Source organism: Panthera onca, chromosome B4 (assembly GCF_046562875.1).
Source record: "Panthera onca isolate mPanOnc1 chromosome B4, mPanOnc1 haplotype 2, whole genome shotgun sequence".
NCBI lineage: Eukaryota > Metazoa > Chordata > Mammalia > Carnivora > Felidae > Panthera > Panthera onca.
Window position 1 is genome coordinate 122687667 of NC_138345.1, and position 18235 is coordinate 122705901.

The 18235-nt window shown below is 41.1% G+C and overlaps 1 protein-coding gene across 2 annotated transcripts in view; it reads right to left on the reverse strand.

Moving 5' to 3' along the window:
- Positions 1–18235, reverse strand: part of PAH (phenylalanine hydroxylase) — a 102487-nt gene that overhangs the window by 60503 nt on the left and 23749 nt on the right. The window contains exons 3-4 of one of the 2 annotated variants that reach the window (XM_060656582.3): positions 11900–12048; positions 5538–5645 (exon numbers count right to left, since the gene is read on the reverse strand). In XM_060656582.3, the coding sequence (XP_060512565.3) occupies positions 5538–5645; positions 11900–11956 (165 nt within the window). In that variant the 5' untranslated portion in view covers positions 11957–12048. Of the gene's footprint in view, positions 1–5537; positions 5646–11899; positions 12129–18235 lie in introns of those variants that run through there. The other variant, XM_060656581.3, reaches the window with a different exon arrangement.

Genomic DNA, 18235 nt, shown 5'->3' on the forward strand with positions numbered 1-18235 from the left:
CTCATTCACAAAGATATGATGAGAGATATAAATACACAAACACTCTCTGGCCACCACAATCTCTCTGCTCTACCAAGCTACTCTGCCTTTCTTTAATGGCCCTGCCCCAACTCATTGCCATTTGCCTGTGAATGCTCACAGGCTATATTAAGTCATTCGTTCTAGGTTTTTCACTTTGTTTTGGAAAGAAAAATTAAACATCAAGGCTTCTGACTCCCTCTAGTCTTCTAACAGCCTCCCCATCATTATATATTTTCCAAGATTTCTAATAGGGTTCATAGATCACATGTGGAAGGGATAAAGGAAAAGCATCTTCTGCAGGCTCAACTTGTATCACACATTTTATGTACCATGTAAAATCTCATAGCCCCCTGGAGGTAGATCATTAGCCCCACTTTATAGATGAATAAACACAGGCACATATGTTAAATTATCTGCCAAAGTCAGTGATATCTGGGATCTAAATTGCACAGGGCAAAACTGCTGCTCCTTATACGCCTTATATCACAACATGTAGCTAGTATGCTATTTAGAACCAAAGATAGGATCTCATCTAAAGGCAAATGAGTGATCCCTTGAATCCTCATAAAGTCTTGGCCCCGGAAAGTTCCCTAATCCACCTATTTGTAAGTGTAGATGGATGATAGGATAAAGTGACTTCACCATGGACCCAGATCCTGAAATACTAAAGCCCAGCCATGTTTCTCTTGGTTTTCAATACTTTATTCCAGCGTTCCCAGCTCAAAGACCGTTGTCTTGAAAAGAACACATGCAAGATAAAGGCTAAGTTGTTCTGCTTTCTCATAAACAACTGATTGTACTCTGATAAAAATGATAAGCCTGGCATTTTAGAATCCTAGTCAATTTCTGAGGTTCTACCACATTATGTGTTCACCTGAGACGAGCTATTGAGCCCCCTGAACTTTAGTTTCCTTGTCTCTATAATGAGTATTGTATCACTCACCTCCACTAAGTTATTTAATTTATGGAAAATATTAAAATATTCTGAGTGCTAAATATGATTTATTTCATGGAAAGTAGAGGGTACAGTCCCTGGTGACAGCAGGAACTCCTTCCCCGGCAACAGCTTAGAGCAGTGGTTCTCATTCCTGATTGGGCATCAGAGTCACCAGTGGAATTTAAGGAAAACTCAAGAACAAACAGACAAACAAACAAATCCAAAACTCATAAAGGAAATGACTGAAAATATTAATCACAGTAGAACTTGAAAGTTCAGTATGACAAATAATATGATAAACCCAAGTAACATAAAGAGACAGGGAGAAAATATTTGTCACAAACAATGGTATTCAGATTATACAAAATGTCAAGAAATTGGTAAGAAAAAGATAAATTTGTAGCAGAAAAAGATTAAAACCTGAATGGACATGTCACAATTTACAAAAGAATAAAATCCAATGTCATGTAATATGAAGACACCCCATCATTTCATTCATAACCAGAGAAACGAAAATTAAAACAATAAATTACCACATCCCGGGGTGCCTGGGTGGCTCAGTCAGTTAAGCGTCCCGACTTTGGCTCAGGTCGTGATCTCACAGCTCGTTCGTGAGTTGGAGCCCCACGTCAGGCTCTGTGCTGACAGCTCAGAGCCTAGAGCCTGCTTCAGATTCTGTGTCTCCCTCTCTTTCCTCCCCTCCCCCACTCACACTCTGTGTGTCTCTCTCTCTCAAAAATAAATAAACATTAAAAAAACAATTAAAAAATAAATCACCACATCCCACCCATTATATTGTCCATGATTAAAAAGCAATAATACGTGAATAACTTTAGAAGTATAAGTATTCCCACAGTGAACTAATGGGAGCATAAATTGTTAAAGAACATTTGGAGAACGACTTAGTAGTTTCTTTTAAAACTAAAAATGTCCATGACCTAGGACCAGCAATCAAAATTCTTGCTATCTACCCTCGAGAAATATTTGCACATTGCATACAAAAGAAAGAGAACAAAGTACTGCAGAATTGTCTGTGACTTCAGAAAATAGGAAACACCATAGATGTAAAAAATCGGGGTCTGGATAAATAAAATATGGTCCATGCATTTTAAGAACAACTCTTCAGAAGTTTTTAACTTAATTTGTATAAATCTCGAAAACACTGCATTCAGAAAAAATATATGTAGCAATTCTTCTTGGACACTTAATGTGTATCTACTCTGAGGGTTTTACATGCATTAAGTTGTTTGATACTCAGATCTACTATTTCAAGCAGATACTATCATTATTATGAGGAACCAAAGCACAGACATGTCAAGCGACTTTCCCAGAGTCGCAGCTCTGTCTCTCCAGAGTCCATGCCTTTGACGGCTCTACTCACCTGACCCAAAAAGGCTGCAAAACCGTGTGCACGGGGGAGTAGCTGTTAGTATCAATATCATTTTTTAAAGGACTGAAATATGGGAAGAAGTATACTAAACTCATTTGCATGCTGCCTTGGCCAGGAAGTTTGCAGCGTGACGGGATTGAGGAGAAATCAGAAAGGACTACAGCAGTATCTTTAACATTGTATTTCTTTTTTTAAGAAACAGTATGTTAATTTGTAATTTTTGAAACCATAATCAAACATGAAAAAATGAAAATGAACTTGGCAAAATTTTAACAGTGGTTGACACAGATGAGGGCAATATGGATAGTTATTTATTTATTTTTTATTTAATTTTTTTTTTTTTTGTTTTTTTTTTTGCACTTTGATACATGGCTCAATTTGAAAGAAAGAAAGAATACTTGGTGGGGCGCCTGGGTGACTCAGTCAGTTAAGCGTCCAACTTCCTCTCAGGTCATGATCTCGAGGTTCATGAGTTCCAGCCCCACATCGGGCTCTCTGCTATGAGCACAGAGCCTGCTTCAGATCTTCTGTCCCCGGCCCCTCTCTCTGCCCCTCCCCGGCTTGAGCTTTCTCACTGTCTCTCAAAAATAAATAAGAAACATTTAAAAAAAAAAAAAAAGAATACTTGGTGACAGATCCCTTTCCCCAAAGAATAGGAAAGCATCCCTGTCCCCATAGATGGCGCCAGGATATCTGCATTAAAAAAACCCTCCAGAGGTATTCAGATGGCAGGGACAGCTGTATTTGGCAGAGGTGTGGGGCTCTAGGGAAAGCTCACGACTTTGAAAACCGGGATCCCGTCTCCCATCATCACTACACATTAGCTGCGTGATCTTGAACAAATTAGCCTCTCAGAACCTCAGCTCCTCCATGCATAAAATGGAGTAATACCTCCTCCACCAAATTGAATGGGACCCAAATCCCGCCTGCTCCGTGTCTGGTTTGTCACATACTGTGGTTCCACGGACACTAGAATTTGACTTTCTATCTTTCCTCAACACTTTGAATGATTGTAACTTAACTGTGCGTTTTGCCAGGCTGTTAAGAAGGGTAGAAGGCATGCTGGCCTATACAATGTCTAGAGCAGCTTCTGAAATATATTTGGGAAAAAAAATCAACACACACTAACAATAACAGCAACAAAAACCCTTCACCAATCACTGATAGAGAGACCTCTGTTTCCTCCTCTGTGAATGTGTAGAATAATACCACTTACTGACCATGGAAGTTGAGACTTGGGATAATGCTTTAAAAAGTTCACCCAGAGTACACACACACACACACACACACACACACAGACCCTTTGGGTGTATTTTATCTAGTCCTGGTAATTTAGTTACTTGTGGTTTATTAATTAGGTTGAAAACATCCCGTTAATTTGCTATTATTTAATTTATTAACTGATTAAGGCCTGACCTCTCAAGGGGAAAATGCTGATTAACTATATAATACAAAGGCTAAAATGTTGCATAGGAGCATTTTACAGATACATTCTTTCTCGTGAACAGTTTGTCATTCAGAAAGTACTCAGTCTCTCTTCTCTGTTCTTTCTCATTTCTTGCTCTCACTCAGGCAGACCTTCCCCTCCCCAACCCACCCCTGCCTCCTTTGGATAGCCAAGTTCAGTATTTTTAAAAATAGACCCTACTTTTTAGGTAGATTTTAGATTTATAGAAAAATTGAAAGGATAGTATGAAAAATTTCCACACACTCTGTACCCAGACCCCCCTATTATTAGCATCTCGTGTTAGTGTGGAATGTGTCAGTTAATGCATTAACACTTATGCATTTTCTTTAAAAAAAATTTTTTTTTTACATTTATTTATTTCTGAGAGAGAGAGACAGAGCATGAATGGGGGAGGGGCAGAGAGAGAGAGGGAGACACAGAATCCGAAGCAGCCTCCAGGCTCCGAGCTGTCAGCACAGAGCCCGATGCAGGGCTCGAACTCACAAACCATGAGATCACGACCTGAGCCCAAGTTGGTTGTTCAACCAACTGAGCCACCCGGGCGCCCAACACTTATGCCTTTTCATAAACTAAAGACCATAATGTATTTGAATTTTTTTAGTTTGTATCTAATGTCCTTTTTTCTGCAGTAGGATCTCATTCCAGACACCACATTACATTTAGATGTTACATTCCTCTAGGCTCCCCTTGATTGTGACAATTCCTCAGACACTTCTTATTTTTGATGACCTTGACAGTTTTGAGAAGTATGGGTCAGGTATTTTGTATGATGTCCTTTAACTGAGTTGTGTGATGTTTTTCTCATAGCTAGACTGGGTTATGGTTTTAGGGGAGGAAGACCACAGAGGTAAAGTGTCATTTTCATCATGTCGTATCAAAGGTTCCTACGATCTACATGACTCATCATTGCTGGTATTGACCTTGATTACCTGGCTGAGCTACTGTTTGTTGGGCTTCCCACGCCCTTTCCATCCCATCTGGTTTGGAAGAAAGTCACACTGTGCCACTCACATTTAAAGAGTGCATATACTCTTCTTCTGTAAGTACAGAATATCTATTTAGATTATTTGAAATCTTCTGCATGGACATGTGTCTGTACCCCATTTACTTATGTATCCAGTCACCAGATATAATTTTATTAAAGAATAAAATTTACCTGGGGTAAAAGTTTAATTGGTTCAAAAACATTCCTTCTTAAAATCCAGGGCAAAAAAAAATTTTAAGAAAAAAATTAGGCATAATTGACTTTGCTTGTATTTAAATTTAATTTCACTCTTAATTGAACATTTAATATATATAACACTGGTCTGTAGAGGATATAAGATGGCTGACCCAAGGTTCCCTGCCTGAAGAAACAGGCCCGGACAGAAAATGTGCATGCATAACCAGGCAAATATGTGCTGCGGTTAAAAGTAAAGTGCTTTGGGAACACTGAGAAGATAGTAATTCATTCAAGGAAAGCTCGGTAAAAGAAGTCTGAAATCAGGGCCAGCTTCCCGTGTGTGCAACCAGTGATTCTGAATGATTCTGACTATGAACGGAGAAACTGAAGCCCAGGGAGAATGAAAGACTTCACTAAGGTCTCATAGTTGGTTAACGTGAGCGCCTGAGCTGAAAAGCAAGTCTTCCAATTCCAGATCCCATGTTCTTTTCGCTGCATCCAACTAGGAAATAACACAGAAGCCTGCTCTGCATTATCCAAGGCGGAAATGAATACTTACCTCAAACAAGCGCAAGACCTTGGCCAGGGCACCAACTTCTTCCTTGAGCGAGAAGATCAGTGATATGGCACCATCTTGATTGGAATTGTCTTCAATATAGCTTGTTTCCTACAAGATGCAGTGCTCCTGGTTAAAATGTTTTCCTATGAAATCTGCAAGCAAGAGGCCGGCATAAACCCTCTCTTCTAGTTAAGGCTTGGAATGCGATGAGTTACATATATTCTACACAGTAAGTATATGATTTCTGGTAGAAAATATGTAAGTCAAGGGGAGTGATATTTACAATGATGCTCCTAGGTCAGGATTCACTTTTAGAAAACTCTCATTATTCACTGATATCACCAGTCACCCTATAGACCCAGTACCTTTTAATAAGCATCTACCAAGTGCCGGGCACTACTAGGGCTCTGAGATACAAAAATGAATAAAACAATTCCCATCCTTCAGGAGCTCAATATTTGGCTTAATAGACACATAACACAAAGAGCCTTAGAGGTAGTATAATACAATTCAAAAAGTGTCCAGGAAAACACTGAAAAATACGGTGTGGAAAATACTAAAAATGGGTGGTTGAGACCAAAGACCTCGGTTGGAGCCCTCTGTCTTCCAGTTATCAGCTGAAACACTTTGGGCAATAGCTTGGCCTTTTTAGTTTCCTTATCTGGAAAATCATGCTAATAATAAACCCTGTCAAAGCAATATTCACATGATGAAAAAAAAAGATAAAACAGTTTACATATAAAAATGATGGAAATACGGGGCACCTGGGTGGATCAGTTGGTTGAGCATCCAACTCTTGATTTCAACTCAGGTCATGATCCCAGGGTCATGGGATTAAGCCCCATGTCAGGCTCCATGCTGAACACAGAGCCTGCTTGGGATTCTCTCTCTCTCTCTCTCTCTCTCTCTCCCTCTCCCTCTCCCTCTGCCCCTCTCCTCTGCTCTCACACACACTCTCTCTAAAATAAAATAAATAACAATAAAATTTTTTTAATGATGGAAATATTGTAAATACACAAGAATGACTCTTTAGCCTTGGCAAAGATCCCAGGGAAGCATTATGCTCAGGAAAGCATTTTCCTGTATGCTGGGATCTATGATATCCAATTACTGAAAAAGTCACAAAATGCATAAAAGAAACACAAATAACCTACCAGAAGAGGGATGTCCTAAACTATATAGCAAAGCTTCTCAAGGATCTAGCACTTTCTACATGCACATGTCAGCAAACTAATGTGGGATTAGGGTTGGCGTCTCAGGGTTAGCTGAAACCTTTAAAAATTATAAAGTTTTGCAATAATAATATACAAAGCTCCATGTGTACCGACAAATAAATAGCACATACCCCAAACTATGAAGGAAAAAACCATGCAGAACAATTACTCTCTTATAAGCAAGTTAATGAAATTGGTGGGATGGATGTTACATCATCTTAATGAGACGGCTGTGTTGGGCAGACTCTACCAGTGACGGCATAATAACCCTTGCATGAATATTGATGACCTTTAGGATGAAATTCTTTTCATTCAGAAATTTCAGATTTTCCCAGAGCCTCACAGAGGTGGGGAAACCACCCCCTTATTTTGCAGATGGGGAAACTGTGGGCCAGAGAGAGAAATGTGCAATGCCTCTAAAGCCACACAGGTGTTGGGTAGCAGGTCAATAACCCAGGCTCTAAATTATCAGCAGGTGTAATTAGAGAGGGCTTCAAATGAACTGGAAGACTGAACCGTTATATATCCCTATATGGACCATGATATTATCTTTCTTAAAAAACATTTGTTTTGTCTTTTTAAAAAATTCCAGTAGAGTTAATCTACCATTTATTAAGAGCCTGTAATGTCCCAGGCATTATAATAGGCACTTGATTTGGATTATCTCATTTAATTTTGATCCAATTAGGAGGCAGGTTTTATTATCCAGCAGGTGTCTGCTTTTACTGATGACAAAATGAAGTCTCAGAGATATACAGTCAGCAATGGAGCCAGGGTGAGACCCCACGCCATTTGAGCCCAGCATTCATCCGTGAATCACGGCTTCTTGTAAGACTCTATCCTGCCTCTCCCTCTTTTAAACCCCGCCACAGACATGCAGAGGAGTGTCTGATATACATCTTCTTCCTCCCAGAGAACACTGAGTCCTTAGTCTTTTCTGATTTCTTTGAAATGACAAAAGATTTCCATTTCTGGTTCACTTGGCAACGTTCTCTTCTGTTAGCCTCCAAGAAAATAACACATTCCAGATATACCTCAACAGGTGCCACCCATAACTGGGACAATTCAGACCTGAAGGCACCTGGGCTCAAAACTCTGTCACCACCACCTTCCTGCTCCTGTACATGTCCAAGTCCCACCTGACCTCTAGAAGTGACCCTTGGGGTCAGGTCCTTCTTTTGTTCTATTGCCACCGCTGTGATCCAGCCTTAGTGATCTGTATCAGTCTGGTTCTAACAGAATTTTGCTTGTGTCCTTCTACTACTCAGAATTCCCCAAAGGCTCCCAAGGCCAGCAGGAGAAAATACCTCTTTCTGATATTCAAGAGTTCCTTGGTACCTTATCTCCCGAGGCCGCCCTCAGGAACTGCCTCTCTAGCAAATCATCTTTCTTCTTGCCTTTTCAGCTCATTAGAACAGATGCTCTGCCCCAGTCTCCACGCTCCCCTTTCAAATATCTAAGTCTGCCTCTAAAGCCCTCTTGGGTCTCACTTCTGTCAGAAGACCTCTGTCCTCCCCAGCTGAAGTGAATAATCCCTCCTTGACCTATGCGTTCCATTTGGCTTCTGATGTCCATGTGGGACTTGACTGGCAGAGCTGGCCCTGTCTTTAGAGTTGATCTAGTTCCACCCCCTTATTTTGCAGATGGGGAAACTATGGGCCAGAGAGAGAAAGGTGTGACTCCTCTGAAGTCACACAGGTGGTGGGTAGCAGGTCAAAAACCCAGGCTCCTAAGTATCATTCTGTACAATTCCTTCTGCTATGTGCATTATGTCCACATTAAGGCCTCTGTGTCTTGCAGACCAGTTATCCAATATCATTCCTGACAGCCCATACTAATCCACACATGCCCCCTTCACTTTCTTCTTTCCCCCGGTTCACTTTCTAGATCAGATTGTCAATGAGTGTTCCTTTTTTCTCCATTCCAAAATTACCTGGGGAGTCTTTGTTCAAATGCAGATTCCTGGGCCCTGCCCTAGCCCATCACATCTGAGTATGTGGGGTAGGATCTTAGAATCTGCATTTTCAAAAGGTACCAGATGATACTTCACCATGGAAGATTTTGAAACCACTGATAAATATACAGCCCAATTTTTTTAATTATGACTTTTCCCAAATATGTCTGCAAATTCACATTTGCCATATGGAAAGGTACTACTCTTTATTGTTATTAATATTAATAGTAGGATGTGGCATTGAATGAATCCCCACTATGTGCCAGGAGCCATACTTGGTGATTTTTATAGTTAATAAGCATCATCATTGCCAGCAGCTAGTGCTGTTATAAGAGTCTACAAGTAGTAGCTCATCTGGTCTTCACCATAGCCCCATGAGGTGGGTGATGTTATTTTGCAAAGGAGGACACAGACTCTGCCAGCTTAAGTGGATTGTCCAAGGACAGCCCGCCAATGGTGGCAGAGCCTGGATTTGAACATGAGTCCAACAGTTCCGAAATCCGTATTCTGCCTCCCAGTGACAGACCCGAGGGAGACAACATATAGCTTCCCTTTGCAAAACTTGAGGGACTTTAAATGAAAAGAAGCTCAAGGGAGTTTGTGAAATAAGGTGGCCTTGGGTAGATTCTGATTCCAACATCACTATGTGGATCCAGCATGGGACCTTGGGCAAGTCTCTCCCAGAATATATTTGTATTGGCTCATCATCCATGCCTTATTTGTTTCCCAAAAGCGTATGAGTTGGCTTAGAAACGCATGTAGACCCGGGATGGGCAAAGGTGGAGAAAAGTAGCTCAGACACCAGATAGGAAGAAATAGTGCAGGGAAAATGAACTTTACTAGCGCCCAGGATGGAAAGAGTTTTGATCGTTGGGCAATATGTTTAACAGCAGAAATATATTCCCTATGGTTGTATCTAACAAATGCATTCCGTTTTCCTTGGAAAAGAGCATTTTTCAAAATTGCAAACAATAATACTCTTTAGCAAGGTATTCTAAGGGCACCTTCAATCTTAGTGTCATGGTAGGAGGCCTGTATTTGCAAGTGTGATTATATGTATACACAGGCACAGTGTAAGACAACCGGAAAAAAGGATGCAGACATCCTGCCATGGACACACTACACCCCATATTCCAGCGTGTTTCTACAGGAGGAAGAAGTGTGGCAGCGAGCGCCCAGGGTGTTGAAGTGTGATCTACATTTGAACACTGGCTTCACCATTCAGAGCTATGATTTCTGAGTTCCTCTTATCCCGTATTCCACTGCCCTGTTCTATTTTCCTTCACAGCTCTTTCCCCTACACGAAATTATTTGTTCATTTGGTTAGTTTCGTATTACTTTTGTCCTCCACTAGAATGTAAGTTTCACTAGCGCAGAAATTCACTGCGCCTGGCACAGAGTAGGTGCACAATAGGTCTACTGGGTGAATGAATGAGCCGAACATCTCTTGCAGGGTTGTTGTGCCTGTGGCGTGGGTAGAGCACTTGACACATCACATGCTCTCCAGCCTTATGTCAGCATTACGTCCAGCACGTGCTGTTCATCTGGGTCGGGAGCTTCGAGAGGGCAGAAAGTAGGTCTTTCTTGCAGACTTTCAGAGCTGGAAGGAATGCTTGAGACTATTCCGGTCCAACTCCCCCGCCCTCAGTTTTACAAATACCAAACTGAGCCTCTTTGCCCCAGTTAGACGACTTCCCCGATACACAGCTTCAGTAAACCAAAGACAAGAGCCCATGTCGGCTGACTCCACGTCCAGCATCCTTCCATGGTGTAGCCATACCAACCACTGTGCTTGACTCAGTGCCTGTGTCTCTTGCCAATGTTCCATACCCAGTTTGTGGAACACGTCAGTCGGTTCTGGCTAGACACGGTGTTCCAGGAACTGTGCTAAAAGCTTGACAGACACTATTTCATTTCATTCTCATCCTAACCCTAGGACATGGGTATTTTTATCCTAATTTTTCAAATGAATAAACCTGCAGCTTTGCAAAGTTAAATACCCTGCTTTCCATGCAAAGGTAAGACATGCTGTAAACTCTCACTTTTTACCCCCCAGTCATCAAGAGCGATCATCTGTGGTTCTCAATCTTCTAAGTGTTCTATGAAGAAAGCTTTAAGCCCCCATGGCTCCCTAACCAGATCATAGCCCCTAACTTCCTCCCATGGTTGTAGGGGCCCCACTGCCAGAAACACCAGGACTGAATGATGACCGGGCCTGAATCTATTCTGTGATCCGTCTGACAACCACACTGTCCCTCCTCAACACAAACTGTCTCCCAAGTGCTACCTTTCCAAAGGAAGTCTTTCTCACTGGACTCAAAAAAAAAAAAAAAAAAAAAAAAAAGTCAGTCCAAAGTTTTGTGGTCTCTCTAGTTATGCTAAAACATCAACTATCCTCTCCCCTCCAGCTTCTGTTCTCTAGACGGGTCTCATTGATCTTGTAAATGACAGCTGTCTGTAAGCTCACGTTATCTCCCAGGGCTGGGCTTTACGTCTGAACCCCAGAGTCTGCAAGTGTGATAAGTCAATTCAAGAATGTATGCTGCCATTTTTCACCTCAAGAGAAAGGCAACGGGTCCCGAAGAACAGAATGCACCCTGAGTATTATCCCCAAGTCACGTTTAGGGTTCTCTCACATTCCAAGTCCAAGGCTAAGTCCTGTTCATTTCCCTCTCTGTTTAATTTTTCTCCTTCCCCGGGTCTGAGTAAGTCCAAGACTTCTTCATGCCTCCTTTTCTCCCAAAGGTGAAAAAAAGAATACAATTTCTTACAACGTTGCCATTTTGAAAGCTGGCTGAGAGCGCTACATAAACATCACAGGAGAGCAGATCTAGAAGAATCCCATCTCCCATACCGGATCATTGAGAACCAGCCCCTTCACTGTAGGAAAGAGAAAGCAGGCAACAGAGAGGGCCGGTGACTTGTCAAAAGACACACAGCTACTTGGGGGCAGCTCTGGAAGCCAGATCCCCATCTCCTAAAGCAGTGCTCTTTCCCTGAAAGCCACACAGGACAGATGTCCTTCCCTAGGGAACGGTCCTTGAGGACACGTGTTATCTGTTGCCTTCCTGGACATTTCCATCATTCTTCAAATTCTCCGTGAGCTTAAGAGAGTAGGAAAGAACAACATTCCTCAGACTCTTTCCTATGGAGGACCAGACGTCCCTCCCTCCCTGAGGCCAGCCCCGGCTCACCTGTCCGTCAGAGAGTTTCCTGCCAAAACCTCGGTTTTCCAGGACCACAGCCGACATGCTGGCTCCCCGTGCGAGTGAGGCGTCTAACTCCGGGGCGTCGGTGGCAGGCGGTTTCGCAAACAGCAAGTGCTGCTCCTGAGGTTTTTAACCTGGCGTTAGGAGGAGAGGAGAGATTGCAAGGATGTCCCCTGCCACGTACCGGCCACAGTGAAGCCCCAGGTGGGCGTTGTCCTGACGTAGTGGGCTCCGGGTCACCTGGCCCGACCGCCCAGAGGGGAGGGTGTGGCGGATGCGGGGAGGCAGGACTTGGCTGCCGGCCCTCGGTGGGGCGCGGGGCCGCCTCCGCGCTGGCGATGAGACAGGGTTGGCACCTCCAGGACGCAAGAGCACGGGAAGCGGGTTCTGTGCAGTGCGAACAACCCCGCGATCCCCTGATGACAAAACCTGTAAGAAATAATCCTTTCTTCCCCAACCCCCCTCCCCATAGGAGCACAGCCAGGATCTTAATTTAGATTTACATTGGTGGGAGGCGGGGTCCTTTCTATTCACCATTAAGCCAACCATCTTTCTGTGCTGGGACTTCAGAAAGCAAGACTTTCTGTGCTGGGACTTCAGAAATGCATTCGCACGCCCTCGAGCTGTTCACGCAAGTGCCGGGAGCGCCCAAAGGAGAGTGGGAGAGCCACCTGGCCGAGATGCGGTGAGAATAGGAGTAAGAATGAGAACGAGGTACCGTATTACGCACTGAGTACAGTTCTCGCCATAGAGTTGAACCCTCAATAAATGGAAGATCCTGTTTAAAAGTATGTGACCACAAATAATCATCGAACACCTGTACTGTGTGTGGGAAGGTATTCTCCGCACTGAGGGTGAAGCAGTGCATGAAACAGAGGCCCCCCCCCCCCCGCCTCCCCGGCCAAGCTGCCTTTCTGTGAGCGAGACAGAGAATACGTTAATAAATAAATTTAGGCAGAGCTAAGCCTTCTGAAGAATATAAAACAAGGAGACGGGCTATAGGACAGAGCTGGTGGGTACTGGAGACTGGACTCCTTCAAATGAGCAGGAAGATGTCATTCACTCCCATATTTTCAGAGCAGGAATCTGAGATGAAGCATTCGTTGCCAGCGGGAAAACAAAATAACGAGGACACAGCCACGTCAGAGGTTCAGAAGAGATGTGAAAAAATCAGGGGCAACAAGGCCTCGAGGGCCTGCCTAATATTTACCCAGGAGAGAAAATAAGCCAATGACAGAGGTTGCTAGAGATCCACCCCCTCCTATCCCACGATGCTGTGACAGAATGACCAAACATCTGCAAAAAAAAAAAAAAAAAAAAAAAAAAAAAAATCTCCTATTTGAGATCCAAAACAAATGGACTAACTCCTGGTTCCATCACTGATTAGCTTTGGACAAATCCATGCCTCAGTTTCTTCGTCTTCAAAATGGGGGTTTTAAGGGTTGTTGTTTAGGGTTCCTTGAGCCTCTATGACGTGCCAGGCTTTCTACTGGCTGCTAAGAATATAGACATAATTAAATGTGACTTCGGTCCAAAAGGAGTCTTTGAGTGTCTGATTGGAATTTCCTACGGTAAACTGGAAGATCAATGTTGTTGAACCTGAAAGGGCAAACCCTGACTTCCACCCTCAGGAGAATCTATCCTTTATCTAATGTCAATATTTTTTTTTGCACGGTAGACATGAGATGAAGAGTTTTCTTCAGCCCCAGGACTGCGTCACAAGCATCATTTCATCCATTGATGTTGTTGGCATCCTAAGGACAGCAACGGATGTGATGGCAACTGCCATATAACAGGCATGCCATAAATAAAAGCAAACAATGACAGCTAGTCCCACATAAAAATGCCCCAGACCTGGGTTTTAGAGCACACTTAATTTTCAGTTACTTCAGAGAAAAACACTAATGCCTTCTTTTAGAAATATTATTCTGGCAAAAAAGAGAACATTTCTCTATGCACTAAGATAAAAACTCCCAATGGTTGTTATATAAATTTTGTAGGTGATTTTTCAGCTGTCTTCTTGTTAAATGTGTGTGGAATATAATGTGTTGCTCTTATAACAAGGGTAATGCTGAGTCCTAAAAAAAATTGCTTTGGACCCCGATGCAGGTCTAGAAGGAGCATCCAAGAATGCAGTGTGCAGACCATTGAGATATTGTGAATGGCCACAGAAAGGTCCACCATGTCGCAAGTTGTGTATATGGTACACTTAGAGCTGACCTTCACCGATTTGGAAGGTGAAGATTTCCCAACCACTGCAGGTTATCAATCTCTTTTATTTAACCTCATATGCGGAGAGCTGAGTTAATCATAATCTATGAATTCATGGCACATAATCAAAACCTACAAGGTCCTGTCTTGTTTAATTTATTCATTCTTTTTCATCTTCATTCCCTACCTCTACTCCCTTCCCCCGGAGGTATCATCCTTGTGTTTAATACTTAGCCTTGGATTTTTATTTTTTTTAATTTTTTAATGTTTATTTATTTTTGAAAGAGACAGAGCGTGGGTGAGGGAGGAGCAGAAAGAGAGGGAGACACAGAATCTGAAGCAGGATCCAGGCTCCGAGCTGTCAGCACAGAGCCTGACTTTCGGGGGGCGAACCCACAAACTTCAAGATCATGACCTGAGCCGAAGTCTGACGCTTAACCAACTGAGCCACCCAGCCAGGCACCCCTAGCCTTGGATTTTTAGAATGTATGGAAATATTGGTGCTTGTATGTACTTTTCGTGGATATGAGTGATGTTGTGGTATAGTATTACTATAGAACATAGATGGACTATAGATTTCACAGTTTCTAACTTTTTCTTTGACCATATCCTTAGGACCTAACCATGCTGTGAATGTACATCTAGTTCTTTGCTTTCCTAACTGGTGTGGACTACTCCACCATATTTGATTTCTCCATTCCCCAGTGATGGACACCTCGGCTGTCTCTAACTTTCCTCCACCCCAAACAATTCTGCAAGAAACACCTTCCTCCTTGTCCCCTTAGAGACCTGTGTGAGAATTTGTCTTGGATAGAGGGGTGGGATCCTAGATCCTAAGGAACATGCATTCTTAACTGCACAAACTACTGCCAGATTGCCCACTAGAAAGGCTTGTACTAGCCCACAACCCTACCAAAAGGGCCAAATAGTTCCTGTTGCTGAGCATCCCCAGTACCTGGCATCTTCTAAATGTCTGATTCTTTGTCAATCTGGTCAGTTTGAAAAAAGTATGCCTTTGCTGTTTTTATTTTGCATTTCTCTTGTGACCACTGAGTTTGAATATCTCTTTAGACACTTATGCCACTTAGATTTCCCATGCTGTCAATAGTTCATTATATCCTTTGCCTATTTTTCTACTAGGACTCCTGTCTTTCCATGTTGACTTGCAGGCATAACTTGTATAGTCTAGATGTCAGCCATATGCCTTTCTCAGTCACTAATCTATCACCATCAGTCGTCAACTGGTGTTCTTCCTTGAGAAAAAAAATAATAATTCTGATGTAATAAAGATCGATCTTTTAAAATTTTTGTGGTTTGTACTCTTAGTGTCTTGTTTAAGAAGTCCTTCCTCATCTCTAAGTTACAAAAATATTCTCTCCTTTCATCATCACTGGTTTTATCTTTCACATTTGGATCTTTAATCTATCTGTATCTCTTTGTGGGTGGGATAGAGTACTGACCCAGAGTTGTTTTTGTTTTTGTTTTTCTGTCTCTCCTCTCTTCATGTCATGAGTCAGTTTTTCAACAACATGGACAAAGACTTTTCTTCATTGACTTTTTATGTCAGAACTTTCTCAGCTGAGATGAAATGACTCCTTCTCAGAGATGCATAATAAGAGACACCCCTTTGACTTTTGGTACCACATGTACAGTTTTCCAAATTGCCATTTATATTTGAGTCTGTCTCTGAGATTTAATTTTTATTCCATTGGTTTATTCTATTATGCCTCCTTTTGTGTCATTATCCTGCTTCATTTATTAATATCACAGTATGGTTTGGTAATGTATCTTAATATCAAGTTGGCAAGTCCGCCTTCTTCTCTTATTTTTCCCGAAGTGTACTTATCTGTTATGCACATTTATTCTTCCATATTCCAGCTGAAATTTTTTTGATTTGGCTCTGAATTTGGTTCTGATTTGGCTTCATCAGGGGATGTTTGTGTTAAATAATAGCATTAATAGCAGACATACATGCTAGCCAAAGCTTATTATGAATGCAGCCAAAGTTTCTCCATTCCTATTATGTGTGTTATAGGGTTTTGGTGTCGGAACCATCATTAAATTTATGAAATCCTCTCTGTCCCTCATGTGCTGAGGTTTGTTTGTTTTCATCACGAAGTGTTGAACTTAGCAAGCGCCTTTTCTGCATCTACTGAGAAAATTACGCGATGGCTTCCTTCTAGTCTATTAAGATGGAAAATTATACTGGCAAAACTTTTGGATGTTAAGCTCTCCTTGCATACTAAGATAAACCATTTTACTACTTGTTCCATCATTATTTTATTTTGAAATCAAGATTACAGTAGCCTTACACAAGGAGTTGTAAAAAAAAAATTTCCTTGTTTTTATAATTTTGGGAACAACTACAGAAGATGCAAATTATTTGTTTCTTGAAAATTTGGTAATATTTTTTATAAATACAATGGATCTAAAATTTGAAGGGCCAGGAAAAGTAGTAGATTATATTTCAATTTACTTAACTATTATTGACCTAGTTATGCTTTCTATTTCTTCTCATTCTATATTTTTCCAAAATTAATTCAGTCCATCAAGGTCTCAACAAAACGGACATATTCCTGTTCATAACATTCTTTCCTTGTTTTTAAAAGTTATATTGTCTGCTTTATTCTCTCTTTCTAGTTCCATATTTTATTTGTGTCTTTCCCCATTTGCCAGATGTTTGTCCGTGAAGACTCAGCATTCATAAGACTGATCTTCTTTAGTGTTTGTGCTGTTTTCTACTGAATTGTTTCTCCCCAGTTTTCTTTATTATTTCCTTACTTGAGCTTGCTTTATTTACTGCACTGCTCCCAACTTCTTGAGTTGAACCCTTGGCTTATTTGTTTTCAAAGTTCTTTGTTTCCTAAAGAAAACATTTAAAATGAAATATTTTTTAAGTACTATTAGTACCATTTTGGCTGTGTCTCATAAATTTGATACAGTTAGTGTTTTTATCATTGTTTAGTTCTAATGTAATTTTGGAATTACATTACATGGAATGTAATTTTCTCAATAACCCAAGAGTTATTAAAAGTGTATTATTTAAAGTCAAGGTATTTGGGATATTGTTGGTTCTCTTTCTTTTTCTTTTAACTTCTAACTATATTACATTATAGTTAAAAAGCCAGTCTTCACGATTTTACTCTTTGCAATTTATCAAAGCTTTGTGACCAGGCACATATGGTCCATTTGTGTAAATGTTCAGGTATACTAGCAAAGAATGGGTATTCTTTATTTCTTGAAGGTATATATGTGGTGTGTGTGTGTGTCTGTGTGTGTGTGTGTGTGTACATATATCTATTATATTTTAAAATCCCTATTTCATAAATTAATATATAAATCAGAGAAAAAAGTTGCAGAACATACATTTATACAGATACAAATGTGTGTGTGTGTGTGTGTGTGTGTGTGTGTGTGTGTGTATAACTTGTATTTTAATCCAATCTGATAGTTTCTTTTTACTGGTAAGTTTAGCCTATTACTTTGTTATAAAAACTTTTATGCTAGTACATATTTCTGCCATTTTATTTCATATTTTCCACTTCCCACACTTCCATTTGCTTCATTTTCTCTTTTTAAGCCTTCCACTGGAGGAATAGGTCAAGTTTTCTTTTGCTGATTTGAAAGTTCTCCTTTCTATTTTAATTCCTTTGCTGGTCATGATGGACTGAAATGTTTGTCCCCTGACCCCACCAAATTTCTCTGTTGAAAGTATAATCTCCAGTGTGATGGTATTTGAGGACTTTGGGAAGTAATTAGGTCATGAGGGCAGAGCCCTTATAAATGGGATTAGTGCCCTTCCCAGTAGAGACAACTTGCTTCCTCTCCCTCTGCTCTTCCTCTCTCTCTGCCTGAGGATACAAGAAGATGGCCATCTGCCAACCAGATGGGGGCCCCTCACCAAAGGGTGGATCTGCAAGCGACTCAGTCTCCGATTTGGTGGCCTCCACAACTGTGGGAAATAAATGTTTGTTGTTTAAACGTGCCATCCCACGCTGCTTAAGAAACTGGTTATCTCTAAGTCTTTATTCATTTTTTAAGTGAGACATGATTTTTATGTCATTTATTTATTTTTGAAGAGTTAAATACTCATATGAATCAAAAAGAAAA